This window comes from Selaginella moellendorffii, unplaced genomic scaffold (assembly GCF_000143415.4).
Source record: "Selaginella moellendorffii unplaced genomic scaffold, v1.0 SELMOscaffold_29, whole genome shotgun sequence".
Lineage (NCBI taxonomy): Eukaryota > Viridiplantae > Streptophyta > Lycopodiopsida > Selaginellales > Selaginellaceae > Selaginella > Selaginella moellendorffii.
Window position 1 is genome coordinate 1,766,469 of NW_003314290.1, and position 26,898 is coordinate 1,793,366.

Genomic DNA, 26,898 nt, shown 5'->3' on the forward strand with positions numbered 1-26,898 from the left:
AGGAAACTTTGCAAGAAGAATTTATTCTATAGTGAACTCTTGGAGCAAGATAAAAATTATTTTTTTGGGTTGCTTAAGCAAACCTGTACATAGATTACGATGGTAATGGATATACCTAAAATATACTTGAATATTCTAGAATATTCTAGAATATTCTAGAATATTCTACCATCTAACGGTTGTTATTCATTTAGATTAATTTTGTATTTATAATTTATAAACTTTCTTAAACTTTTCAAGTATATTCTTTTTTATTCTATCATATGCAATAAGATTAATTATAATTATAAAATTTACTTGATTAATTGAATTAATAAGTAAAAATAACACTACTATTAGAAAATCAAACATTGCAATTTATTTCTTTTTCATAAAGAAAATTCTCTTATATAAATACTGTTTTAATCACCCACCGAATTTGTTCTTGTAGTCTGTCCACAAATCCTGTAAGCTCTTTCCAAGCAAATCACTGAACACAGACTCACTCCACGCATCATTTGCAAGCCTCGCATTCATCTGCCACACAAAATCTCCCCAGAGGCTATTGCAGTAATCGAAGAAATAGGCAGTAACATCGTAGCCCTGGTCCCAGCGATCACCACCACCCGGCTTCACCCAGTGAGATGGAGCGAGCCCGGCTTTGAGCCGGACATAATCAGCCACTCCTTCAGTCACTCCACTGGGAGTTCCTTGCCCAAAGTACTGCCAGACGTGAGCCATCTCGTGGTATATTACCCCTGTGATCCCCTCGTAGTTATCGGCAGATGGAGCATTAAACTGGATCTGGAACTCGCCGGGACACCGTCCCAAATGTGATAGCAACCGCACCCTGCTGGAGCTGCTTCTCGACCGTGAAGACAACCTTGGTCACTAGTTTTGTGGGAACACTGTCGAGACCATTGTGCAACAGCGGCGGGATGAAGTTGATTGCATCGCCCAGGACTTTGAAGGCCCCGGAGATCCCCATCACCGAGTTGAAGCGCTTGCCACCGTCGGTGTCCTCGGCATTGTTTGCTCCGACCAGGACAATGTCTGCATGGACACGGGAAGTGATAACGAGAACAAGGGACAAGCAGCTCAAAAGATGTGCAGTGGAAACTCTCAGACAAGTTTGCGTCATTGTTAATCGCAAAAATCAATATCGTGTGAGGAACGCAGAAAGTTGGCTCATGAAGGGGTTTATAAAGTGTTTGTACGCGGTTATGGCTACGAAGTCAACGTATTTTGACTACGCGGATTTGGCTTCGACACGGCACTATATGGAAAAATGCTTGAGCCCGGGTTGACTTCTAGTGTGTGAGACTAGCGTGATGACCAACTACACCACCCAGACTGTGACACTAAGTTGGTTTCCACAACTAATTTACAATGAAGCTGATTGCTTTTCCAGAGATATTTCTTGTGGGACGTTTTAGAGTTTCAATATAGTGGTGTAACATTACAAACTGGTGGAGCTGAAGGAGGATTCAGGTGGTCGCAAGCTAAAGTTTCTCGAACTACCATCACTTGAAGGTGGTGGCAACTCAAGAACATCTATGCTACCGTCGAGCATATCCAATACGTTTCTCATGGAGGGTCGCATTGCTGGTTCGGCTTGGATACACCACAATCCAATCTTCAGGTATCTCTCGGCATCCTTGAAATCCAAGCCACTGCTGCTGGCGATATCGTCGTTTAGATTATTGACAAAGAGCTTCTCGTCAATGAGCTCCACAACTTTGCCACTGTAAAACATGCTCAATGCGGCTGTACCAAGGAAGTGCACTGTCGGTTGTGAGGAGGAGGAGGAGGAGGATGTCAAAGGATGAAATTCCAAGGCCCGCTTGGAGGTTACAAGCTCAAGCAGCACAATTCCAAAGCTGTAGACGTCGGTCTTGTCCGTGACTTTGGTATGGAGCCACTCGGGCGCCATGTATCCGGGAGTTCCTCGCATGACAGTCACCACCTGACTCTTTCCTCGCTCGGCGAGCTTGCTCAGGCCAAAGTCGGAGATCCTGGCTCGCAAGTTCTCGTCCAGGAGGATGTTTTGCGGCTTGATGTCCAGGTGAAGAACTTGCTCCCGGCATCCCTCATGGAGATACGTGAGTCCTCGAGCAACATCTATCGCGATTGAGTGTCTCTGGTTCCAGTCCAGCAGGATTCCGCCAGCTTTGCCATCATTGTATTCGGTGAAGATCCACTTGTCCAATGAGCCATTGGGCATAAACTCGTAGACAAGCAATGCAGCTGGTCCCTGGATGCAAAATCCCCGGAGCCTTACCAAGTTGAAGTGATGGATGCTTCCAATGGACATCACCTCGGCCTTAAACTGTGACTGTCCTTGTGTAGAGCCTTCTATCTCTACATCCATTTTCTTGACAGCAACCAGGCTTCCATCTGCAAGCTCCCCCTTAAAGACGGATCCAAATCCGCCAGCTCCGAGCATGAACTGTGGAGCAAAGTTTCCAGTCGCTGCTCTCAAGTCGTGATAGCTAAACTGGTGTGGAAGTAACTTATCGAGCCTCATTCCATCCATGAGCGCTTGCTCATCTTTTCTTCGCCTCTCAAGAGATCTCCTCCATCGCCTGGTTGCTGTGAAGGCTGCGACACTAACCAACACCACCACCACAGCACCCACTATGCCAGCAATTAATCCCAGCTTGCGGTTCATGCGTCTTGGAGACGGTAATTGTGGAGGATTACTGTTAGTAGTGATACTCCAGGTGATATTTTCTACGATTCCAATGCCTGGATCATACCCAAGCTGCCTCCACACTTGCTCGTTCGCTGCCACGGCATTTGGAGCACAGGGCTCCGTGAACGAAAAATTGCCGAGACACCCTCCCCCGGAGTAGCATTGAGCCACGACTCTGGCCACCACAGTTCGTCCATTTGGAGCTAAAACTTGGATATTCGTGGAGCACAAGCTTCGGTCTTGGTTATACCACCCAGTGGCCACCGCCGCCATGAGATCAAAATCCCACCCGAAGGACGTGCACGACCTGAGAGAACCCGGATTTGAGAGATTGAATCTTGTGACATATAAGACGGCATTGTTGGTCTCTTGAAAAATTGGAGAGCAAGTGAAAGTCCTGTAAGCCAGGCCTGGGACGCAGCAATTTGGGCAGTCTGGAGCGATGGTGTCATTGAAAACAAAGCTGGAACTGGGCTGGCAAACGTCTGAATCGCTAAGGTATGGCTCGGATCGATTGCTCGCTTGGTAGCAGGACGAGTTCCGGAGTGAACGGTTGCCGCCGAGCATGGGCTCCGGGAAACAAAGGGACCCATTTTGGCAATCGGTCGACGAAGAACATACCTGTTGTTGGGCTTGCGAGTAGTGGAAGCTCTTTGCGCTACATGCTAGGACGATGATGAAGCACAGGAGTACCTCCATAGCTGCAGACGACCACTGTTCATAGCGACGACCATGGGATTATATGATCAAAACTTCAAATAGATGAGATCGGAGAAGTCGCATCAGTGCTTTTTCTATGGTCATGTTTAGTGTGAAGCTCTGGCAGTATCCTGATGGCAAGTAAGAAAAGTCAAACAAGGATCCTTGGAAGGTTCATATAGCGCTTCCAATTCTTAAAGTTTTTCATTGACTTTTAGATAGAGCTTTTAAACTAACTTACCTGGTCCAGGGCAAGCTCCAGCCATGGATCGTCGCACCACTTTCTTCGCGCTCGCGATGATCTTGATCTCTTCACTCGCCGGCGCCACCGCACAACAGTTCTCCTCCTCCTGCGGCACGAGATGCGACTCTACGCGCGATTGTTCTGGCGGCCTCGTTTGCAATCCTATTAGCAAGACCTGCGATGGCGATCCATCAGCTAGCACTCTTTCCTGCCCAATTCTCGGCTGCGAGCCCGCCCAGACCTTCGTCTACTCGAATGCCACCGCCCACAACCCAGCACTTTGCTTCGACAACACCACCTACCAGTTCTTCAATTGCTCGCCGCAAGAACAGCCTCGCAATTTCGCGGCATTCTACTTCATCGAGCTGGAGGAGTCCCCTACGAGTTGCAATCGCTCGACGCCGCCAAGGAATTCGGAGCTCCTGGCGTCCATGTCCACGGGGTGGTTCGCCAATGGATCGTCGTGCCACAGAGAGATCGTGATCACGGCGGAGAATGGGCTGAGCGTGACGGCGACAGTGATCGACCAGTGTGGATCGAACATCGGGTGTACCGCAGACACTGGATTCTATGGGCCGTGCTCGCCCAGATCGCTGGGAGGGACGAGAGCGGTGTGGGAAGCGCTGGGGCAGACCTACTTTGATAATGTGTTGGCGGTCACTTGGAGCTGGAAGGGCGAGGATTCCAACCTGAGAGATCGCAATATCGCCATTGCCGTGGTTTCCAGTGGAGCGATCGTCGTCTTGGCGCTCCTAGGGCTAGTGTGGTGGAAGTTCTTGCGACGCTCATCCAATGCTGCCGTGAGGGAGCGGCCGCTCGATCTCGGCAACCTCGCGGATTTGCCACGGCAATTCAAGTACCAGGAGGTGTATCGAGCGACCAAGGGATTCCAGAGCAAGGTGGGACAAGGAGGATTTGCGAGTGTGTTCAAGGGAACGTTGCCCGGCGGGGAGATTGTGGCAGTCAAGAGGATCGGAGGTGGAGTGCGGCAGAGGGACAAGCAATTCAAGGCGGAGGTGATGTCGATTGGCAGCATCCATCACCTCAATCTGGTCAAGCTGGTTGGATTTTGCCTGCATTCTCCACACAACTTGCTCGTCTACGAGTTCCTCCCGAATGGCTCGCTAGATGGATGGATTTTCGCCAAGGAGAAATGCCTGTCCTGGGGATCCAGGCTCTCCATCGCGCTCGACGTTGCCCGGGGGCTCGCCTATCTCCACGAAGGATGCCGCGAGAAGGTACTCCATCTAGACATCAAGCCCCAGAACATCCTCCTGGACGAGAAGATGGGCGCCAAGATCGCCGACTTTGGGTTCTCCAAGCTCATCGACAAGGACGAGAGTCACGTCGTGACGGTCATGCGAGGCACGGTGGGATACATGGCTCCCGAGTGGCTCCACTCTCGAGTCACGGAGAAGACTGACGTCTATAGCTTTGGGGTCGTCCTTCTCGAGCTCGTTTGCGGCATGAAGGCCGTGGAGTGTTCCTCGGGCTCGGGCTCACAGATGGACGTCGTGTTCCTCGGACAAACCGCTTTCAACAAGCTGGACAGTGGAAACTCGATGGACTTGGTGGACGATCGGCTGCTCAAAGCCGAGGATGGTGGTGGTTTCTCCTTGACTGGCTTTGAGAACATCCTCCGGATCGGGTTATGGTGTACGCAGGAGGATCCCTTGCAGCGACCAACGATGTCTGTGGTGGTGAAGATGCTCGAGGGTGCCATGGATGTGTTGGCATTCCCTCAGCTGGAGAGACCCGCTGCACAGGCTTCTCCACTCCTGGCGAGCTCGGGGCAATTCTCCATCTCGGTCTCAGGAAGAGATCGTCTCAACTCTCGGATGGAGCTCGATAAAAGCTAGCGTGTCAGCTTTCGAGTGTTTGGCCTGGATGAATGGAGTGTTTTGCTTTCCTGCTAGAATTCTTTGACCTTCGCTCGCGTGATCTTTCTCTTCTCTACTTTCTTTATTCTTGGCTAGTTAATGGAGCCACAGTTATATCGGATCTCTCCTCCAGGTTTGTTCACTTCCAGCAGGCTCATCTTGAGCATCGCGGCTGCAAACTTCTGGAAGAAGATCTCTGTGTTGTTAGCGAACTGGACAACAGTAGCTCTCGTGATGGGATCATTCACCAGCGTCTGGTCCGATGTAAATATACTTTTGCTTCGAAGGATGTCCCTGTAGTAGACTGTGTTCACCTTGGAAGTGGAAGGCTCCGACTCCATGGGAACCGTGTCATCGCTTGTGGCTGACTGGGGGCATTTTGCCTTGAGCTCTCTCGCATATGTTGGATCCAGTGATGGATCCTGGTCACCATTTCCCGTGAAGTTGTACAAGCGATCCTTGAACGAGGAGCAATGCGATTCTCCAATGGTGTGAGCTCCTACAAAAGAAGGTTTTTCTCAAGAGTTAATCGGAGTTTTCGTGACAAGTTTTACCTGAGAGAGTTGCGAGCTCTTCGAGAGTGAAGTTCTTGGCTGCAAAGTTGGCCTTAAGCTCGCTGACGTTCATTGTTGGCAAGGGCAAAAATTGTGTAGCTCTCGAAGCTTTAGAGACTCGACCGTCTAGTCGTCCGCCTGGGAGAGCATAAAAAGGCCCTCCATCCTAGCACAAAGAAGAAAAGTAAACTTTGGAGTGATTTAAAAAATTTTCTTACCAGCCGGACTCCATCGCGAGCTGCAAACTGGATGATATCAGCACACGAGACTGTGTTTGGGCACAAGATCTCGAGCTGAAACTTTGCAGCGTCTATCAACTCAAAGCCCTCCAGAAACTTATTCACGGACGCATTCATCTCGGCTAGATTTCCCGGCGTGGACTTTATCAAAGCTGAAGCATCGCATCCCTGTCAATGAAAGAGTTCACAATCACTATCAAACCCGACTTGAATGAATTACCTCTACAAAAGCGTCGTGGAAAGCCAATCGAGTAACGTCCGAGGTGATACCGGCATGCAGCTGCTTAGCAATAACCATGGTTTGATAGATAACTTGCTCGGCTAGCGGACAGCTCTTGGAGTAATAGTTGTACGCCATACCCGCCGGAAGAGTGTCTTCCGAAAAGAAAAGTCTAAAACCAAACGCCAGGAAGAACACTAAAACCAAACAGCCATACGTCATTTGTGGCAAACTACTTGGTTATCAGCTTCACAAAAAGCCTTTAAATTAGAAAATCATATTAAATCAGCCACAAGACCGTCATTTTATGGTTATCGGCTTCACAAAAAGTCTTTAAATTAGAAAATCATATTAAATCAGCCACAAGACCGAACTATAAGAATCATTTTATGGTTATCAGCTTCACAAAAAGTCTTTAAATTAGAAAATCATATTAAATCAGCCACAAGACCGACTGACTGTAGCTAGGTGCAACTATATGAATCAATGTTGTAAGCATGACTTACGCCATAAGACTTTCAGAAAACAATGATTGATGTGAAGCAAGGAAATCGAGTAGTACACATGATGCTTTGGAGGGACACAGTACAAGTTGAAACTTTCAGAACAATCAGTGGTGTCAAGCAAACGAATCAAGTAAAAGCTTCCTACCAGACTTTCACGCTTTCCGGATGCTTCGGAGGAACATTTGCTAGCCTGATATCTAGAAAAACCGAGCAAACAAGAATGAGAACCCGTAAACTCTAGCTTGATCAGTATAGACTATATAAACAAAAAAAAAAAGTTCCCTACCATACTTTCTCCACGTTTAAAATCGACTCGATCATCTTGTCAATGCCGAAACAAGGTCACACAAAGAGCTCTTGGAATTCTCCATTTGCCATCTGACAGAGCTGGTTGTAGATCGACATATCTAGCAAAAGAGAAGACAAAAAGAATCGAATGAGGAATCCGCAAAGAGAAAGAAATGTGGGTACCAAAACCGCCTCCAAAGCTCGTGCACGTCTCCGCCCGGATGCTCCTATCGCCCTCCGCAACGCCGATCACCTCCACGAACTCGGTGAGCGCTCCCACAGGAGGCGCCCCCATTTGCTTGACAGTCACCTGGACATTGTCCGCCGTCTGCCCGACGATCACACTGCCCCCGGCTTCCATCCTCGACACCCTGATCACGCAGCGCACTCGCCGCCCAGGGTAGCGCCTCAGCAGCTCGCCATTCACCATGGGGCACGGCGACGATGTGTCCATGCCTCCAACGCTAGAACCCTAAAATGTGAGCAAGAGCCCTAAAAAATAGAAAAAGAGAAAAATTTGCCCCCAGCTGGCTGTGGAGCCGGGAGCCGGGACAAGGCCGGCAGCTCGGGAGATTTTAGGGATCGATCGACCGATGAGCGGGGGATAGATAGCCGGCGCGCGGAATGGGAATCATCTCGAGGCGCGTGCTGCCGCTGTGTGGGCATTTGTGCGTGTGCTGCCCCGGTTTGAGGGCTAGATCGCGGCAGCCGGTCAAGCGCTACAAGAAGCTCCTCTCTGATCTCTTTCCCAAGTCCCAGGTGAGTTTCTTCTTCTGGATTTCCCAGCTCTGGTGATAGAATTTTCTTTTTCTTTCGCTCACAGGCCGAGCAACCGAATGATAGGAAGATCTCGAAGCTAACGGACTACGCTGTGAAAAATCCCTTCCGGATACCAAAGGTTTGGGGGAATTCTTCTCTTTTATCTGTAGCTCATTTTCCTTTGCGAATAGATTGCCAAGAACTTGGAGCTTCGAGGCTACAAGGAGCTGCGACACGAGCACCATGGATCGGTCAGGGTTATCATGCGCACATTTTTTAAGCTCTTCTCGACGTGCAAAGATCAAATGTGAGCAGCGAGAGAGTATCTTTGTGTCAGCTACTAACATGTCAGATGCGCAGGCCTCTACTGGCCGTCAGTGCCTTAAACATGATTCATGTGCTACTGGAGCAACAAAATGATGAAATGCGTGTTCTTGGATGCGTCACAGTCGTGGAATTTATTTACCAACAGGTAGCAAGCGCAGATCTTTTCGTTTTGATGGCGTTCTTAAAGGCTTGGAACAGGTTGATACCACGTATATGCACAACCTGGATAGTTTTATACCGAAGTTTTGCGCTCTTGCCCGAGAAACTGGACCCGAGCCGAAGCGAAGTATCTTACGAGCTGCAGGACTGCAAGCTCTTTCCGCGATGGTAAGAGATTTCTGGCTGTGGTCTATCCTGTGTCCTATGATTTATATCTTGTCTACTTCCAGTTATGGTTTATGGGGGAGTTTTCTCACATGCCCTCCGATTTTGATGAGGTGAGGTCTATTTTGTGCTTTAAGATCTTGTGTTTTGACGTCAAACGTGCAGATCGTGCGTGCTGTTTTGATGAACTATGAAGCGACTGTGACCGCAGTAGAAACCGAAGGCGGTGAAAGGGAGCCGGCACAAAATCTTGTGAAGGGGTTCCTGAAAGGAAGTGTTATGCGTGATGCACTGGCGCGAATGTCCTTCAACATGGAAAGTATTCGCATCAAGTATCCCAGAAACCTCACCAAGTATGTATCGATCGTTCTTGAGTTTGTTTCTGATCATCTTTTTGTCTGTTGCCAGAGAAGAATCTGAAACGCCTAAGGTGTGGTCGCAGATCTGTGTCCAGAATATGGCATGCTTAGGCAAGGAGACAACAACTATACGCTGCGTTTTGGACGCTGCCTTCAACTATTTCGACTCAGAGAAATCATGGTCGCTAGAATCTGGAATCGCTCTCCCCGTTCTTCGCGATATGGTGTTTCTAATGGAGAAAACAGGTGAAATCTTTTTCAGCATCAAAGAAAAGGTTTCTTATGCTTGAGCTCTCTTTGCAGGTAACGATCATCTTGTTCTTGGCGCGCTAGTGAGACACCTAGACCATAAAAATGTTGCGAATGAGCTGCCAGTGAAGACCGAGATTGTCAGGGTCACAACAGTCCTAGCACGGCATTCGAAACCCAAGAGCAAGCATTCGGAAGTCGGTATCATCAACGATCTGTCACGCCATCTTCGTAGAAGTTTGCAACTCTCTTTGGAAATGTCTAGTGGTGTCAACATGGAGCACTTGAACGACTGTCTTCAAGCAATCGAGCGATGTTTGATAGAGCTAGCACGGAGGGTAAATTTTAAGTGCTCTATTTCAGCTGATGTTTAACGTCGTGTGATTAGATCGGCGAAGCAACTCCTATCCTGGAACAAATGGCCGTTATTCTGGAAAAGCTTTCGTCCAAGAATACAGTTGCCAGAACGACTATCGAAGCAGTGGCCGTCCTTGCACATATTGTTGTATCACTTCCAAATGAAGATCTGCACATAAAGGTACCATTTTTGCACCTAAAAGGCCAGGAATTTCATGCTGTAATTGCAGGCATTTCCAGAGGCGTTGCTTTACCAGCTTTTGCGAGCAATGGTACACCCCGACGTCGAAACTCGTTTGGGTTGCCACCATATTTTCTTTGTTTTGTTGATACCTCCTTCAGGGGGAGATGCGGTTCTCGTTAAGAGCGACGTGAAAGTTCTATTCCGGACACCTTCTAGTGCAGCATCTTCTCTATTTGAGAAAGTTATGAAAGACAAGCAAAAGAGCGTCGAAAACATTGACGAGTTCAAGGACGCTGAAGAATCTCTCGCCGTGAAGGACACATCCGCCAAAGAAGTTGTATGTATGTTCTTCAAGCTGTGATGATTGGACTTACAATCTTATTTGCAGGAGATGACGCCTGCCAGGTTAAGCGGATATCAAGCATCGCTACTTCTTTCGAGCTTATTAATTCAGGCTACAATGGCCGACAATGTGCCCGTCATCTTTGAGGCGCTTGGCCATACTTTTAGCTTAACGCTGCTTTTTTCTCGACCCAAGGTAAATTCTTGATCGTGCGAAGGTCTTTGTTTCTCATCTTATGGTTTTCAGACTTCCAGCAATAACACTTGCATACGAGCTTTTCAGCTTGCTCTGACTCTGCGAACTCTTGCTTTAGATCCCAGCGGTATGTCATAACGTCGGGATTACTTGCAATGTACTTATCTTTCTTTACAGCTGTGAAAAGCTCGTGCCAGCGCCGGTCGCTGTTCACACTTTCGACTGTCATGCTTATCGTTGCTGCCACAATTTACGATGTTCCCCATATCATACCCCTTGTCAAGGCTAACCTTACAGCTGAAACGGTATTGTTGACGTTGGCTGCTTTACTTTATTGACGCATTTTTCCAGAGGGATCCGTTCCTGGAAGTTACGGAGGACAACAAGCTTAAGCTTTGTTCCGGTGCGAATTTTAAGAACTACGGCTCTATAGATGAAGAAAGATCGGCTGCAGCTGCCATGTCACAGATTTCCATTGCATCCGATGCTTCAAACGAGAGCATTGCTTCCATGATAGTCAAGCTCGCACCACCACACCTTGAGGTACATTTTTTTCTGCATATAACGATTTTTCCTTCTGGCTTTTGACTCCACGTACTACAACTAGATGAGTGGACCTGAGCAGTTGCTCCAAAAGTTTACTCCAGACGACACACTTGTTTTGGGCTCGAAGATACACTTGGAAGCTTTCAACGGTCACATGGGCATGGAGTCTATGTCTTTTGACGACGTGAGGATAAAACAAGTAGTTTGTATTCAATGTCTTACTTTTCGCTGTGTAGGTTGTACCCTCGGCTGATGAGGATGCTTTGAGTCCAATGGCTTCTATTGGTCTTCCTCCACTACTGGCTGATGTCCCGGTTCCTCCCCCAGCTGCTATGGGCGTAAATCAGCTTCTAGAATCGGTAAGACGCTCACTTTCCTGCGTGCTCAAGCAAAGGCAATGTGTTTACAGGCACTGGAAGCTGCCGGCCAAGTCGCCAGCATCACAACCCCGAACTCTCCGGTTTCTTATCATGCTCTTGCAAGCCAGTGCGAGGCCTTCGTTGCGGGAACGAGGAAGAACATGTCAATCGTGATGAGGCTTGATAGCAATCTGAAACCGAGCACGCCATCAGCGGACGTAAGTTTTCGCAAGGCTTTTGAGTTTTTATCAATCGCTTACGCTCCCTTGTTTCCAAAAGGCCAAGGGAAAGTGGACGCAGGCTATCGGCTCCAGGAGCAAGAGCTTGAACGAGAGCCCCGTCTTTAGCCCTCCGTGGTTAACACCATCGGCTGACGAGACATGGCCGCTGGTAAAGCTCCCACCCGCGAGCCCCTACGACAATTTCCTCAAGGCTGCCGGCTGCTAAACTGCGACGGTTTGGTGTAAATAGCTCGGTATGTTATACTGTTTTTTCGTGTTTCTAACTGCGGGACATTTAAAAGGTTGAGAATGTTCGAAGGTGCTGCAAGTGTCGGCGTCCTTCATACTCAAAAGTATTAAGCATCTGATGTCAGAGTGCATAAGTAAGTGCCTAGAGCCATCGCAATCAGCCACTAAGTTGCTTGCAACTGGCGAGAACATTGCGGGGACACGGTAAGTAATTTCGTTTAGAACAAATGAAAGTTTTGCTTTCTTCTTCGTTTGTCACTCTGGCTTTTTGCTCTTTGTAACAGCAGGTCGCCTAACAATCCATCACGCCGTGTGTTGAGAAGAGTTAACAAAGAGAGAAGAAAGCACAAGCAAAACAAAGCACAGATGTATGAGAGTTTGTCTCGACGGAGTTTGTTCGCTCTTGAAGAGTTGAAAGCACGCAGCGTTTGGCGGGGAAAGAGCGAACAAAAGGAGGAAGAAAAGTTGGCGATGGCGATGGCGACTCTATCGTCTAGGGAGGTGTTTAAGGCTGGGGATTAGGTGCTTGGCCATTTTTTCTCTCCTCTCCTCCGACTGTATGGTGAAAGAATGTGACCCACTGTTTCTATCTCGCCACCGGCGGTAAATCTGGAGCGGTAACAAAAAAAAAGTGAGAAAAATTTGACAGCGGAGTTTCAAAGGGAACTTCAGAAGAGCTGCATTTTTCAGAGAGATCCTCATGTATCTCTGCATGCATGCAGCAGCAACAACACCACCACAAAGAAATCTGTTAAGTGTGTGAGTATGTGTGATAAATATTTAGATGGTGATTGTTTTGCTTTGCTTTTGGAGGGTGTGGTCGTGACATCATTCAATTGCCCACCTTGTGGAATGCCCTAAATTGAATGCATGTGTGTTCTTTAAAACAGATCTTAGCAGATCACCAAGGATGTTCCTCCTATTATTCTCACCTAACAAGTTTCTGGGTGGTGGGGAATTCTGGGAGACATATGCCCGGTCTCATTCATCCAGACCCCCCACTAAAAACACATTAACCAAAGAAAGTGTTGTTTTACTTTTTTTTTCTTTCACCTTACACTGTTTCTAAGCTATCTAATTATTGACTTGATAGAAAATAAAATATATTTTCTATTTATATTATTATTTGGTATTATTAAAATTATCACTATTATGATCAAGGAAAAAACAAGCTGTATTGTCACAAAGTGTAGCCGTATCTATGGAAATCTTACCCAACTGTGGTGACAACACACGCATAAGTTTCAAGCCCCAACTCCATCTCTCTCACTCTCTCTCTCTCTTCTCAAATCTTTAAAATACTTGCTCGATCCGTGACAAGTTTTCGTAAGCACACGAGTGAGGAATAAGGTGGCGGATTTGTTGTGTTGTCGTGGATTCTATGCCCTCTTTCTTCTTAGGTAGAGGATTCCGCGTCTTAGTTTAGCTTAGGGAAGATAGGCCAGAGCTTACACACATATTATAGGATTAAAGATTTAACAATTTGTATGGTTGTGGCAATGTGATTCATAAGCACAAGTAGATGGGCACTACCAAACAAGGAGCCAAATCTTGTTTGTTAGCTGTGCCCAACTGTTTGGTTTTGTGTGGTGGCGGCCAAAGATGGGTCACACTCATTCCATTATCACTGTTCCTTATTAGCGGTAAGTAACGTTGGCATTAACAACAATTAACTCGGAGATCCATTCCCCTCGTCTTGTTCTTCCTTCTCTTTTTCTTCCATCCCAGGTTTTCATTTTAATTGACGAGTCTTTAAAGAGAGGATTTCATGTCTTTCTTAGCAAGGACAGGACTGCTACGAGAGCGCTGATCTTTTTAATCTATGCTGCGATCTCTCCTTCAAAAGAATATATAGTTTGGAGAGGAGGATGTCCACAAGGGCGGCAATTCGCAACAGTGGCCAAGAGCTGGAAAATTCGTGATTGGAAGCGCAAAAAAACTCCACGAATTTCCAGAGCAGTAGAAGGAGAAGGAGAAAGAGATCGGCTACTAGCTCGATCGATTCGAATGGCAGCTATGGAAGTATCCTCGGCCTCGCCTCCTGGTTTCATGGCTGCTAGTTCTCACTCCCAGCATGGATCCCCGTCTAGCGGCCCCAGTAACAAGAGGAAACGACGTCCTGCTGGAACTCCTGGTAAGTTTGCTTCTTCTTTCTTGGATGGCATCTTCTTCTTCATGATTTTCTTTCTTCTTCTTCACGGTTTCTTTCTCCTTCTTCATGGTTTCTTTGCTACCGGAGCAATCAAAATTTTCTTCTTGCTATACTGGATGATCCATGAATTCCCTTCAAAAACTTCCTGTCTTGTTCTTTTGCATTGGCTTCTCCGGTCAAATTCCCTTGATGCTGCACCGCGTTGTTGTGAGCTGTATGGCTTGTTTTCGCGCTGATTCGAAAGAAGTTCTTATCGTTTTTTCCTTTTCCTCGTTTTGTTTTGTTCTTCTGTTTCCAGATCCCGATGCCGAGGTCGTCTCCTTGTCACCCAAGACGCTCATGGAATCCGACCGCTACGTATGCGAGATCTGCAACCAAGGCTTCCAGCGCGACCAGAACCTGCAAATGCACCGCCGGCGCCACAAAGTTCCATGGAAACTCCTCAAGCGCGCCACTCCGGAGGTGCGCAAGCGCGTCTACGTCTGCCCGGAACCGTCGTGCCTCCACCACGATCCCTGCCATGCGCTGGGCGACCTGGTCGGCATCAAGAAACACTTTCGCCGCAAGCACAGCACTGAGAAGCAGTGGAAGTGCGACAAGTGCTCCAAAGGCTACGCCGTCCAGTCCGACTACAAAGCCCACCTCAAGACGTGCGGGACGAGAGGCCACTGCTGCGCTTGTGGGCGTGTTTTCTCGAGGTAAAGATCACATCCAGATCATGCGCAAGCTTTCTTCTTTCTCTCTCTTGATCGAGTCCTCTGAGAGTTTTTTGAAATTGATGCTCGATGATCTGTGGCTGACGAGCTTAATTTTTGATCTTGCAGGGTCGAGAGCTTCATAGAGCATCAGGACACTTGCACGGTGGCCAAAGAAAAAGCGTCGCTGGGTGACAGCGATGTGAGCGCGAGTCCGTCAAGCAATTTGCATTTCCTGCTCCTGGGCGGCCAGAGCACCGGTAGCAGCGGTGTTACCACCGCCACCACTCGCGGCGGTGGCCACTATCCTCCTCCCACCTTCACGCCCAGCTCGCCAGATCTTCACCATCCAGGCAGCGCTAGCGTGATGAGCACCAGATCTCTCTTCGAGCCATCGAGCAGTAGCCGTAGTCCGCCTCCGCCTCCCAGCCACCGCTGTCCAGAACAACGCCACGAGCTCCAGCTCATGCCAACGAACAGCGATCCTGGACGAGTTTTTACGCTGCCGACCAGCTATAATACCATGCTCGCCAACAAGAGCGCGAGTTTGCAGCCCATTTCAAACGTCTACCGGTTCGTCTCAAGACCCTCGTCCGTGCTCGATGACTGTCTCAAGAACAGCACGATGATGGTCCCGGGAAGGAAGTGCCATGATGGTGATCGAGCATCACCAGGAGAGGAGTCGAGGCTGCAGCTATCGATCGGGCTCTCGACGTCGAGCGACGATCCAGTCGACACCTACGAGGCCAAGCCGAGGAGCCCATGGCGGGAGGAGAGGCTACTCCACCACCAGCAACATCATCACCCGTCCTTGGGAGCCGGGCATGGCGCCATGAATGCAGCAGCCACTGTCGGGACAGATTTGCGATTGTCCTCCCCGCTCATGGCCGAGTTCGCAGATCGGGGGAAGCAGATTCTCTTGGAACGGCAAGCCAGGGGAGGAGGATTAATGTTTGGCGCCAACGAGCTCAACAGGCTTGTGCAATTAGAGAGCGCCGCAATGAGAGGCAACAAGGACAACACTAGCATACACACGACGAGCAACAGCGCCGGTTTCTACTTATACAACGGAATGCTGCTGCACAATCACCACCATGATCACCGCCACCACCTGGATGCCACCACCAGGCAGCGAGCAGCCGCTGCTGCTGCAGAGATGCATCTTTGGCCACAACAAAGATCCATTCCGCAGGTGCCGCAGGGTGGCGGTGGCGGTGGTGGTGGTGGTGTGTGTTTTCCTGCTCCAGGGGGTGGCATGATGATGTTGAGGGTGAATGATAGCCTGCTGCACCGTGCGGGATCGTCTATCCAGCAGCAGCAGCAGCAGCGATACCAACACGATCAGATGGAGCACGAGGAGAGGAGCAAGAGACATCTGTCGGATTTGAAACTGGAGCAGCTCAGACACGAGGCCCGGACGCAGCTGCGTCTCTCGACAAGCGATTCCAGCGCTGCTGCTTCCAGTCTCGCGTCTCGAGGTCATGGTACCGATCATTCCTCTGATCATCTCCACGGCAAGTATCAGATCGTTGGACAGGCTGTAAATGGCGATCAGGTGGGCGAGAGCAGCGATGATCATCCAGTTGCCCAGCAAAGACAAGCAGCAGTATTTGGGAAGAACATCATGGCAGCCCAGAGCCACGAAGAATCCAATTATGCCACCAGTGTAACAATCAACAACAACAGTAACAGCAACAACAAGAACAGAGACTCTGGTTCGCAGTCGGGCACAACTTCAAACTCGGATTCAAACTCAAATTCAAATGCTTCGACTGGTCAAGTCGAGTCTCTGACTGCTGCTACTACTAGTTTATAAAAGAAGAGGAAAATGGAAGTTTTCAAAGCAGGTGCGTCAACTTTCTGGAGGTTCAAAGGCCCAAAATGCTGCCTGTTGTTCATAGAATACAAATTTACACATCAAAAAATTGATTGATTACATATCCTCTCCTTTTGCTGATGAAATGTGGGGGCTCTGATATTGTTTATGATGAGCAACACGTGCAGTGGGCCTTTCTAGTGCTCGACCTTAGAACAACACATCAATATTTTACAAATATTTTCATCTCATCCTTTCTATGCATAAAAGAAAAAGGTGGTAGAAAAAAAAAGAAAAGTTTGAAGCTCTCTTTGTCTTTTCTTGAGCTTTAGTTCTGCAATCCTTTGGAGGGAGCTCCAAGACATTGGTCTGAGTTCATCATACGAGTGAGAACTTGTTTATGAGAAAGAGCACTTTCTCTCTTTGAAGAGGTGGTTTATTTTCTTGGAGAACTTTAGTTGTGTGCTTTTAGGATGGTGGCATTTGGTGCTCTGCTTGCCCCCATCATTCCCAAAGCCATGTTTTCTCCAGTGTCCTTCCTCGCATATATTTGTCCTTGTTTAAAACCACAGGCATCATTGGGTTATGCCAACTTGGGGCGCGGGGAATTCACTCCATCCCCAAACTTGTGACTTGGTAAAATGCCAAGCAGGGGCAAAACATATCCTGAGGGGTAAAAACTGGAACAAGGAAGCTATGGCTGTATAGAATACGAACAACATCACAGCACCATCACTAAATGCACAGTCTCCCAAGCATAAACAATCTTGCAAATTCAGGGAAGTAAAACTTTTCCTCGAGACTGTTGAATCTTCCCAAAACTTGGAGGAGAGAACTTGTCAAATTTAGAGAGTGTTCATGTATGGCCACTAGAGACAAAGAGCCCAAGATTTATACCCAGCAGCGGAAGCCAGCATCAGCGTGACGTTGTGCAAAAGCCAAGCTCTCCACCCTTAAAAAACGATCCGGATCGATCAACTATTGCTATGGTGCTTTGGTACGATCTATGAAGCAAAGTAAAAAACTAAACTCCTTTACACGCACCATGGAAGCTTTTAGGGGCATGTCTGTCGTCAAACGGAGCGTTTATGATATTAATCTATGGGTGATTCATCTGTTTTGTCTTGGATTGGGAACAAGGGGGCCACCAAGTTCATATCTACAGACAAAATAATCTTCCACCCAGCGCGATGTGGCGATCAATTTTTTGGAGGTGGCAAACATTTACCTCTTTGTTTATATCCCCAGTCAAGCCAAACCACGCACGCAAAAGAATTCCAGTGTTGCCGTGTGGAAGAGTTACCGGGATCCTGCAAGCATTTTCTTCTGGATTTGTCTCCTTTTGTTGTCAAGAATCATTTCTACTCATGCTCACCTCTATTGTTTTTCCCATCTGGGAATATATCACTGATTCGCTTTGATCGAACTGGGCCATGCCATCCATCAGCCCCCAATCACTGCGAATCCAATATAAAGAGAGCTCATAATCCTGTCTTAACAAGAGAGAAAATTATTAGATCACTGGTTTCAAGGATGTTGCAAGGCATGATTCTACTTCACAAGCCAGTGTTGCCACCCATGATGAATCCAGGACACAAGCCAAGAGAAAAAACAAAAGGACTTGATGGTTTAGTTCCACTCACCGCAGAGATTTTGGTCCCTTTTTTTAAAGTGAGACAAAGCAGCCTCCTCCGCCTAGCAACAGTGACACTGATACAAACGAAAGCGAGTGAGCATTGGCAGCGATTGAGAATTTCTGGGCTACGTACTTGGAGGTTCCTGGGAGCACTTCAAACAGCTTAAAAAACAGGGTCGCTCCAACATGTAGCTTGTCCCTCGTTGCGTTTGGTCCCCACAGCCAAAGGGAGCCGCTCACTGCAAAAGATAGAAAACGCGAAACGAAAAACAGTTTGAAGGGACCCATCAATCTACATAGTTAGAATGGTTCTATGTCTGGAACTGAGAGGAAAATAAAAAAGAAAAGAAAAAACACGCAAAGTACCTAACACGCGTGATCACCTCGTAAGACAAGGAGCATGGAGACAAACATATTATGCCGTATGGAGCCTTCTCCCAGCAGTCCCTGAGATGAAATAAATAAGGAGAAAAAAAGAACAAGAAAAGTTGAAATTGTTATCTTGTGAGGAAAAAGTCGCGGATTCTATCCTCCAACTGGATGAATCTCAAACTGTGGTGCATCCGGACAAAAGGATACGCCAGATTACCAAGTCTTCCAGGTAGTTTCGTTTAAGCCGGGTCTGCACAAGATTGTCCCACTTAAATTTGTATCTAGATAAAATCAAAACAGAAGACGCGTACCTGTGTGCGTATCTAAATCACTCGGGATGGCACCCCCGACTCGCCTAGTTGGATTCGACTTTACCTCCTGGGAAACTGTTCACAAGCGACCAGAACCAAGCGCTTGACTTGGAACTTTCAAAGTCTGGATCGTCGACAAGCTCTGCCGCAGTTACCGCCTCGGCTTGACCCAAAAGTTTGAGGGCCGGTATGGCGTCTTGTTCGCGTCCGCATTGCACTGCGACACAGGCGAGGTTGTAGAGCACGTCACACTGCCGCGAAAAGTCTATATCATGCTCGCCTACAGTTAAGAGAAGCGACTCGCATCAGGAAAATACAGAGTGAGACATAAAGTAAGGAGCTCTTTATGACCCACCTGATTTCAAAAGTTCGATGCATCTCATGTGGTAGGTCGTACTCTGATCGGAGTGATCATGTGAGCCTCGACTGTTCCCGAGAAGCCTTGACGATCTCGATGCCAGGCGATGAGCTTCGGCAATACCAAGAAGCGCATCCATGTTAGATGAATTAATTCGTAGAGCGGTTGTAAAGCTCTCGACTGCAGACAGCATGGTGCTGTATCGCTGTGGGATTAAACACAAGACGGATACAGATAAGAACTCAACGCAAAACAAGTTACCTTTTCGAAAAATGGTGGCTCCTCAGGTAGCCTCTCGAACTCAGCAATGTAGGAATCTCCCAACGCAGTGAAAAGAGCTATACGAGTTGGGCTTAGCTTTGTGGCCGCACACAGCTTCTCACGAGCAATTCCATACAGCTCCAATGCTTCCAAGTAGTCAGGTACATGCTGGAAGTTTCATACGTGAGTAATTGCCAGGAAATGAAAATAAATAAATAAATACCTCGGCTTTAGAAACTAAACCTGCAGCCAAGTTTTCCAAGAGCGTGGACAAATCGTCACCCTTCTTGGTATCAGCCACAGAGCAAACATATTCATAAACTTCGAGTGCCCGGTCGAAGAGCAACTTCGCTCGATCCCACGACTCCGACGAAGAAGGTCCTTGCGATAACAGTTCTGCCTGCCTAATGCAACAGTCAGCCATGTTCGCATGAACATCTAAATCGTCTGGTGACGCTGAAAGAGCCGCAGAATACCTATACTGCAACAGCACATTGAGTGTAAGCCATAGAGAAAGAAATGGATATAACACACCGTTCATAAGCGTCGGAGCAGAGCTTCATTGCAACACCCAAGCCTCCACCTTGAGTCTCTGGAAGCTCAACCAACACTTCCACTAGCTCGCATAGAACGCTCCCACTATTTGTAAGAGCTTCAGCCTTGAGCTCGCTGAGCTCTATCTTATCGAAAATCTCAAAGCTCTTCCTGAAAAAAGAATGAACAGAGATTGAGCTGCTAAGTAAAAAAACAAACAAACAAAGATAAAAAGAAAAACATACGTGAAAAGTGGAGCAGCGCGAGCAAATGCCTCCAATTTCAGTACTTCTGCTCTCGCCTTCTTGGTATCACCAGTTAGAGGAGTTGCGAGCGATGGAACAGCCGTAGCGATGGACTTGGCCCACAGAAAACAAGTGTCCGCCTGTTACGCAAGCAACGCAGTCAAGAACAACGACTAGAAAGGAGAAAGTGCGAAAAAGAGACAGTGATCTATCCAAATAAGAACAGTACCAGGTCAAACAGGCACTCATCGCGATCCTGTTGCAAGGCCTGCTGTCCAAGAGCTGACTCAAAAATCTCTGCGCTACGCGCCAGCAACGGCTCTCTGGCGATGCCCGATTTCCTCTCCGCCTGTTGCTTAAGCCTGCGCGCCTCTGATCAACGCCCGGGCGATCAGAAACCACGCGAATTTCAGGAATATCTCACCAGTTAGCAGTCCTGGCTCCGCCGATCGACGCGCATTCCTCCCGCGCCCGGGCGCCATAGCCAAACCCCTATAAACCCTAACCTTTGGAACCAAATATTTGCTTGTTGCTTGCATTGATAGTTTACTTCGTATTTACACACAATCACTGGCCTCTCACTTGCGAGAATTCTCGTCATTGGCACAGAGGAAGGCGCTCTCCAGTGCCTGGAAGAACCACCAAAGGAGCAATCGATCAACCAAATGGAGAGCGAGCAAGGGGGAATCGCGAACTAACCTTGGGCGCAACTGGAGGAATGAGCTTTCTCACGGGCCGGCGATGGTTCCTCCACAGCAATCCCCGCGAGATGGGCGAGACGAGCGAGTCCGTGGGGCTCAAGTACCTAAGAAGAAATCTCTCCATCTCACTCGGAACCAGAAGAATCGATCCCTCTTACCTCTCTGGATGGGAGCCAAACATCATCCTAGGAGGAACCCTCACGACTGGCTTCGCCGCCGCCACCTTCTTGGATGCCTCCACGCTGCCAAGATCGTCGAAGCGCTTGTTCCTCTCCTGGAGCACGGACTGAGAGCAAGAAATCGCGATTTCGATCGCCGGAGCCGCTGTAAGCTGCTGATTTTGCTCCAGCGGCGCCGCTTCTTCCATTGCCATATCCATTGCCTTGACCTCGCTGGCGATGGCGCTGGCGCTGGCGATCTCCATGCCCTAGACTCGGTGGAAGAAAGAGGATAGAGCTTGCTTTCAACGGTAAAAATTGGCGGAAATAATATGCCGAGAATATGCTACACTTAAAACAATATCCTTGACAAAATGCTTTTCCCATTAACTGCGTTCTTGGAGATCTCGATGATCTCTTCTTCCTTTCGTTCTTTTCTCTCGCCTTCCCTTTAGCTGTTTGATACGCTCTTGGCTCGATGATCGATCCAGTTGCGAAATCTTTGCGCTCGGCCGCGTCTCGAAGCTATCGAGCAAGATGAAGGGATCTTTCGTCTGGCAGGGACACTGTTGGTGCGATGGAACAAATCCTCTGTGTCGAGTACGTAAGACACCTACATTCATAGACTATTTAGTTCCCGACTCGAAACTACTAAGCCTCTACAAGCCTGAGGTTGATTTACCTTCGAGGTTTTGCAGGAGATTTTGTATTCCAGGCCGTTCAGCACTCGCACGCCCTCCATGGCGGTGGTCACGTCTTGAGGGTCCTCGTTAAATGGTGAGCTTCGCTTGTTCCTAGAAGGACGAGCGTAAGCGAAAGGAAAACATCTACACGCATGGCTTACCTCTTTAGAAATACGCCTTTGGCGGCTTTCGCATCCGGAACCGTTAGTAGGAACCCGTTCAAGTAGTTTGAGAATGAAAACTCCATTGCGCTTGCCGGCACTTCGAGCTTTTCAGAAGCGCCGCTCATCAGCTGAATCGATAGCTCTGTTGAGTTTGGGTCCTGTTACGTGAAGGAATTAGACGCGACAATGCGGACTCCAGAGTGAAAATAGCTTACAAGTTCGAAGCGGTAGATACTCTCGTCGTGGAGGAGAACGCACGTATTAGCATGGTACACGGGATCATAGAATCCACCCGGACCACGAGACTTCTCGTACGCATAAAGCGCAAGAAGCTTAGTTGCGGTTTCATCCGCCGCGACGGCTTGCAGCTGCAACATCCAGAGTAAGGATCGGATGGCATGCAATCAGCAGATTACCTGTTTTACAAGCTTGTATATCAACTTATCCAGCGTGAATAGAACATATGATTGTGTTCCAATTATTGACCTGCACTCGTCCTCAAACTTCGCGTTGTCGGCCGTGCCATCAAGGAGATCATAAAGGACACGCACAAACCTGGAGAGTTTATCATGAATTAATGCATGACAATTAGAAGGAGAGGTTACTTACTTTGCATATAAGTTTGGAGGTGTGTTGTCCTTCAGCGACTTCCACTTTTGCTCCGCCGCAAGAGAATTTGTCTTCGCGGAGTGCATGCGCTCGTAAAAGGTCTGCGGCTCTGTGTTAGCACAAGCAAGACTATATCAGAGTCTTTACCTGATGAAGTCTGAAGAGAATGTAGAACATGTCGTTCCCATAAAAGACTGTGCTGTCTTTCTGAGCGTCCAGAGAGCCTGCATGAGATGCAAGCGGCTTGCAAAACACGGAAAACCGGTCGGGAGAAGAGATGCCGTCGGCGTCGGTGTTATCTGCATCCGCCATGCCTTCACATTCGCTCTCAACCTTTTGTTCGTGTTCTTCATCTGCGTCCTCTTCTTCATCCTCGTCATGGTCATCCCGTGAACCATCGGGATCACCAGCATCACTGCCAGAGACTTCTTCACCTGCCTCTGAAGCGTTCTCATTTTCACTATCATCGCTAGACTTTTGTCCACTTTCTTCCCCCTCGTCACCACCATCTCCATTGTGATCTACATCAGCGTCTGCATCACCTGAACCGTCTTTTCTCAGAACATTCTTTCCCTCGTTCCTCTCAGGTGATAGCTCCCCTTCCTCCCTCTCACCCTTTCCATGAGCACTTGTTCTATGAGAAGATGTTGCATTCCTCGTTGTCTCCAACTCATGCTGCAAAATAATGTCAAATAAAGAAGAAAAAAACTAATTTATCCGCAGACCTCGTGCCTCGAAGAGCTTTTAGCCTCTGTAGCTGCCAAAAAAGAAAGAAAAAACAAGACAGCCTTAGGAACGGAACTTACCAACAAAAGCTAAAATTTACCATCTAAGCCGTCTTTCCTTTCAAGACTGGCTTCTCGTTGCATGGCAGCGTTGTCACCATGTCTTCCTTCCTCACCTTTACGTTTTCTTCTGGAGTCGTGCACAACTGAGTTTGCTACGGGCCGACTAGAAGCCGTTGCGCATTCTTCCTGAGCATTCTTTCCCTCGTTCGCTGGGCTCCCTGTTCCACCACTTGCAGCACTTTCACCGGAGCTCGACTGTTCCTCTTTGGAGACACAATTCGCCCTCACCGCCTCCTCTGTATCGTCGGTGCCACGAGGTCGAGGTGGCACACCAAATAAAAGCTCCAGGGACATGGTCCATACACGCATTATTTTATCGGACTGCTCCATGGTGTTGCATACTTCGTCCGCAGAGTACTTCATGATTTGGAACAAATCTTCGTGAATAGACGAGTCGGGATAGCCGAACTTCATATCGGGAGTAGGTAGCCTCTTGTTTCCCATTATCAAATGAAGAACAGACTCGTCTTCTTTCCTCTTCTTCTCGTGCACATCCTTGATTTCGGCAAGAAGTCCTGAAACCAACCGCAGCATGCTATGAGAAAAAACGAAAACAAGCAAAAAGAAGAATACCTTTAGAGCTCAAGCTCTTTTTGTCTTGCTGCTTGAAGTAGAAACTTCGATGATCTAGAGACTTGTGATAGTTTTTAGTATATACTTCTGCCCACACTTTGTTCATGTCGGCTCGACACTTGGCCCATTCCTCCTCCTTTTGTCTGAGACGACAATGGACAACAGCAAGTACCGAAGATGCGTTCTTTCTCATCAAATCGATTATATCAAGCCCATGATCGCCATATATTCTCTCGATACAGCGTAAGTTGATCGCTGCACCATAAATGTTGTAAGCTTTCTGAAACTAGATTTAAAAAATTGTACCTGACAGGTAATCGTCAATACGAATCGAAGGGTCTAATTGCCCGGAATCTAACTTCTCAACCAGCTCTCCAACACGTTTTGCGGTCAAGGCGGTTGATTCCAGGAGCATATCGAGCTCAAACCTGAATATCAGTATTAGAGAAGTTCAAAAGCATCTATAGCATGCCATACCGATCGTCTTCACAACGAAATAGACTCTCTTCGTATTGGTTCCGTCGCATGTGTTTGAAAGAAGAATCCTCACTTCCAGAAGTTACAGACACCCAAGAGTCGTTTAAAACAGAATTCGCTAGCTCGTTACGATGGTTCGATGGTAGACGAGGGTACTGAAATGTTGCGTTAAGCACAAAAGGCAACAGGCAAATACAAGACTTACATTCTTTGGTAGCAGACGATAGCTTGGAGTGCATGTCTCGCAATTGGAAAGATCAAGTTCGGATATTGGTTTGTTCGTAAACTTGTCTTTGCTAGGCAGTAGAGACATTTTCTGGCCAGTCTTATCGGACGCATACCGCTCCTTATCCTTGTCTCTATCCTTCTCCCAGTCTTTTTCTCTGTCATGATCTTTATCTCGGCCTTTCGAGGCTACACCTTCCGACTCCAATCCTGTCAAAGTACACAGATTAGAATGACACTGTCTGTACAAATGCAGCTTACTTCGAGCAAAAACACCACCCAAGCATCCCTCTGAAAGAGAGACGGAAAAAAAAAAAAAACTGAGTGATTGTGCAAGACACACAAACAAAACAGAAGAAAAAAAAACAAAAACAAAAACAACCGGGAAAGCCAACAAATACTTACCGGCGTTTTCACCTTGAAGAAAGTTGTTGAAGCCTTCCAGAAGATCAGGATGCTTTCCTAAAATGTCTGTAGCCTATACAACACAAGCACAACACCAGGTTAGGCAAATTTGTATGATGGTATAAAGTAACTTACAAATGAATGCAACTCTCCACGATTGATAATCTGCTCGGTATACAGATTAATAATCTTAATCAGCTCTTTGTACGAATCACGATTTCGCAGCCTTCCTTTAACCTTTTCAAAAAACGCATAATCTATCTGTGTGCTTGTACCTGAATAGAGAGTGAATTACTGGCAAAACAAATCGCAAGTTTCTTACCTTCCGCGGTTTGAGATTGCTTTCGGATAAGTTCATCGGCTCTCCGAGCTGATTTTCGTTTGTGCGGCAAGCGTTGTCCATCTAAATCGTCCCGATCCAAATCCTCTTTGTCCCTGTCTCTCTCGTGCTCATCATTCCGATCTCTCTCTCTCTCAAGTTTTCTTCGGTGCTCCTTCTCAGCTTTGAGAGATGAACGTTCTGTCTCCTTCTGAACAGAGAAATTTTCAGAAAGAACGAAAGCACACACGCGAGTTTCACCTTAATCACAGGATACTGAGATGATCGGCCTGAAGGACCCTTTTCCTCTTTCCGTTGGTTGGATGTTCCTTGTCTAAAGGACGTCTGAACAGCGTTTCCTGTGTCCGGAAGAAACCGAGTGAACTCGTCCAGCAAATCCGGATGGTCACGAAATAATGAAGCAACCTACACATTGCAATTTATCACATTGCAAGAGATGGAATGAACAAGCTTTACCTCGTCATATACTTCATTGATCGATTTCGTGCCCTTGCGGTACTTATTCAAAATTTCCAAAAAAGCTTTGTACACATGTTCATTGTCGTTGAAGCGGTTCTGCGCCACAGCAGCGAACGAGCTTAAAACACATGGGCCAAAAAAAAAGAGAACAATACCTTGATTTTGTTGACAAAATTAATAGCCTGATCGAACTCCACAGGCTGTTTCTTCTCCTCGGGAAGTACTATTTGATAATTCTTAGGCAAGAACGTGTTGAAGCCAAGAATGAGCTTGTTGTGACCCTTAAACAGGTCTTTCACCTTGGCGATAACACCAGACGTATCGATCCTTCACAATCAAAGAACCACAAACATCAGATCGCGTCCCAAAACCCATAAATCCACCGAGAAACCAACCTTTGCGCCTTGAAGTCTTTCATGACCTCAAGAAACTCGGCATACTTCCCATTGTCATCTTTAAACTTCTCCTTGACCGCCTTGAGATAGAGCATGGCATCCTCGGTTGTGAGGCGTGGCTGCTCCGACCTGAGACGAACAGGGAAAAAAAGTTAAAAAAAACATCCATGAAGAACACCCAAATCTGAAACAAGAAGAGGGGAGCGGCACTTACGATTCACCAGCCGTGCGCTTGAGCTGTGGCCCGGATGTACTATCTTCCCTAGCACGCTTCATGCTTGATACCTTCCTAGTGACAATGCCTGTGCTTGCGCATGCTTAGGGAGCTGGCGCCCCCCAGCCCCGAGAACCAGAATGCCAAAATTGATCGATTGCGCGGGTCGAAACACAGCCACAATGAAGGGAGCGCTGCCACTGCAATCACCGGAATCAAATCGGCCAGATGCAAGAAAAGGAGCGCCCAATCCAGGATCTCCCCGCGCCTTTCGAGCCGAAGCTACGCCCTGGCAGCCGGGGCTCAGCGAGGGCCAAGGAGGAAATTTCCCAACACCAGAAATCTGGCCAGACCTGTGACAGCCGCGCGCCGCGGATTTAGCTCCAAGCTCCAAGACCGCATCAAGCGCGCCCCGGCGCCGCGAGCGATACTCGGTTCGTCGCGCTCGTCACTGATCCTTGCGTCTCTCCCGTTTTGAAATACCTAAACCA

General features: G+C 47.8%; 9 protein-coding genes and 1 pseudogene across 11 annotated transcripts; 4 read left to right on the plus strand and 6 right to left on the minus strand.

The window, feature by feature from the left end:
* Positions 1–405: 405 nt before the first annotated feature.
* On the minus strand, positions 406–1,120 carry LOC9645954. The gene is made up of 2 exons (XM_024680933.1): positions 872–1,120; positions 406–783 (listed from the first exon to the last, which is right to left on the minus strand). Exons 1-2 carry the CDS (start codon positions 1,118–1,120, stop codon positions 406–408), a joined length of 627 nt encoding a protein of 208 aa, XP_024536701.1.
* A 214-nt stretch (positions 1,121–1,334) lies between these two features.
* LOC112348432 (G-type lectin S-receptor-like serine/threonine-protein kinase SD2-5) lies at positions 1,335–3,410 on the minus strand. Its single transcript, XM_024680892.1, has one exon. It carries the CDS (start codon positions 3,371–3,373, stop codon positions 1,439–1,441), a length of 1,935 nt encoding a protein of 644 aa, XP_024536660.1. The 5' UTR covers positions 3,374–3,410; the 3' UTR covers positions 1,335–1,438.
* Positions 3,411–3,560: 150 nt separating this feature from the next.
* LOC112348433 (G-type lectin S-receptor-like serine/threonine-protein kinase SD2-5) lies at positions 3,561–5,618 on the plus strand. The gene has a single exon (XM_024680893.1). It carries the CDS (start codon positions 3,638–3,640, stop codon positions 5,474–5,476), a length of 1,839 nt encoding a protein of 612 aa, XP_024536661.1. The 5' UTR covers positions 3,561–3,637; the 3' UTR covers positions 5,477–5,618.
* On the minus strand, positions 5,559–6,792 carry LOC9645955 (peroxidase 5). The gene is made up of 4 exons (XM_002976145.2): positions 6,511–6,792; positions 6,270–6,458; positions 6,052–6,217; positions 5,559–5,996 (listed from the first exon to the last, which is right to left on the minus strand). Exons 1-4 carry the CDS (start codon positions 6,730–6,732, stop codon positions 5,590–5,592), a joined length of 984 nt encoding a protein of 327 aa, XP_002976191.2. The 5' UTR covers positions 6,733–6,792; the 3' UTR covers positions 5,559–5,589.
* A 119-nt stretch (positions 6,793–6,911) lies between these two features.
* LOC112348434 (replication protein A 14 kDa subunit B-like) lies at positions 6,912–7,780 on the minus strand. 2 transcript variants are annotated; one of them, XR_002993031.1, is made up of 3 exons: positions 7,488–7,780; positions 7,303–7,423; positions 6,912–7,213 (listed from the first exon to the last, which is right to left on the minus strand). XR_002993031.1 is itself a non-coding variant. In XM_024680894.1 (2 exons), exons 1-2 carry the CDS (start codon positions 7,756–7,758, stop codon positions 7,359–7,361), a joined length of 336 nt encoding a protein of 111 aa, XP_024536662.1. In that variant the 5' UTR covers positions 7,759–7,780; the 3' UTR covers positions 7,238–7,358. The 2 variants fall into 2 exon arrangements, 1 of the variants encoding a protein (XP_024536662.1); XM_024680894.1 differs by lacking the exon at positions 6,912–7,213 and having other exon boundaries at positions 7,238–7,423.
* Positions 7,781–7,803: 23 nt separating this feature from the next.
* Positions 7,804–12,029, plus strand: LOC9646364 (annotated as a pseudogene).
* LOC112348435 lies at positions 11,871–12,450 on the plus strand. 2 transcript variants are annotated; one of them, XM_024680895.1, is made up of 2 exons: positions 11,871–11,980; positions 12,061–12,450. In XM_024680895.1, the coding sequence occupies exons 1-2, from the start codon at positions 11,895–11,897 to the stop codon at positions 12,296–12,298; spliced, it is 324 nt and encodes a 107-aa protein (XP_024536663.1). In that variant the 5' UTR covers positions 11,871–11,894; the 3' UTR covers positions 12,299–12,450. The 2 variants fall into 2 exon arrangements, with proteins under 2 accessions (XP_024536663.1, XP_024536664.1); XM_024680896.1 differs by having other exon boundaries at positions 11,875–11,980; positions 12,064–12,450.
* A 1,208-nt stretch (positions 12,451–13,658) lies between these two features.
* On the plus strand, positions 13,659–16,526 carry LOC9645956. Its single transcript, XM_002975947.2, has 3 exons — positions 13,659–13,910; positions 14,227–14,626; positions 14,753–16,526. The coding sequence occupies exons 1-3, from the start codon at positions 13,784–13,786 to the stop codon at positions 16,437–16,439; spliced, it is 2,214 nt and encodes a 737-aa protein (XP_002975993.2). The 5' UTR covers positions 13,659–13,783; the 3' UTR covers positions 16,440–16,526.
* A 981-nt stretch (positions 16,527–17,507) lies between these two features.
* On the minus strand, positions 17,508–21,281 carry LOC112348447. Its single transcript, XM_024680934.1, has 15 exons — positions 21,016–21,281; positions 20,856–20,961; positions 20,581–20,648; positions 20,386–20,518; positions 20,157–20,296; positions 19,912–20,082; positions 19,601–19,853; positions 19,378–19,545; positions 19,114–19,321; positions 18,759–19,038; positions 18,442–18,697; positions 18,209–18,314; positions 18,083–18,149; positions 17,815–17,928; positions 17,508–17,749 (listed from the first exon to the last, which is right to left on the minus strand). The coding sequence occupies exons 1-10, from the start codon at positions 21,279–21,281 to the stop codon at positions 18,803–18,805; spliced, it is 1,749 nt and encodes a 582-aa protein (XP_024536702.1). The 3' UTR covers positions 17,508–17,749; positions 17,815–17,928; positions 18,083–18,149; positions 18,209–18,314; positions 18,442–18,697; positions 18,759–18,802.
* LOC9645957 (paired amphipathic helix protein Sin3-like 4) lies at positions 20,664–26,863 on the minus strand. The gene is made up of 23 exons (XM_024681095.1): positions 26,408–26,863; positions 26,194–26,322; positions 25,954–26,125; positions 25,796–25,894; positions 25,580–25,744; positions 25,322–25,529; positions 25,135–25,274; positions 25,000–25,072; positions 24,575–24,885; positions 24,370–24,524; positions 24,199–24,320; positions 23,893–24,147; positions 23,298–23,834; positions 23,197–23,228; positions 22,619–23,146; positions 22,472–22,572; positions 22,279–22,417; positions 22,078–22,230; positions 21,860–22,020; positions 21,698–21,809; positions 21,016–21,628; positions 20,856–20,961; positions 20,664–20,785 (listed from the first exon to the last, which is right to left on the minus strand). Exons 1-21 carry the CDS (start codon positions 26,467–26,469, stop codon positions 21,467–21,469), a joined length of 3,816 nt encoding a protein of 1,271 aa, XP_024536863.1. The 5' UTR covers positions 26,470–26,863; the 3' UTR covers positions 20,664–20,785; positions 20,856–20,961; positions 21,016–21,466.
* Positions 26,864–26,898: the final 35 nt, after the last annotated feature.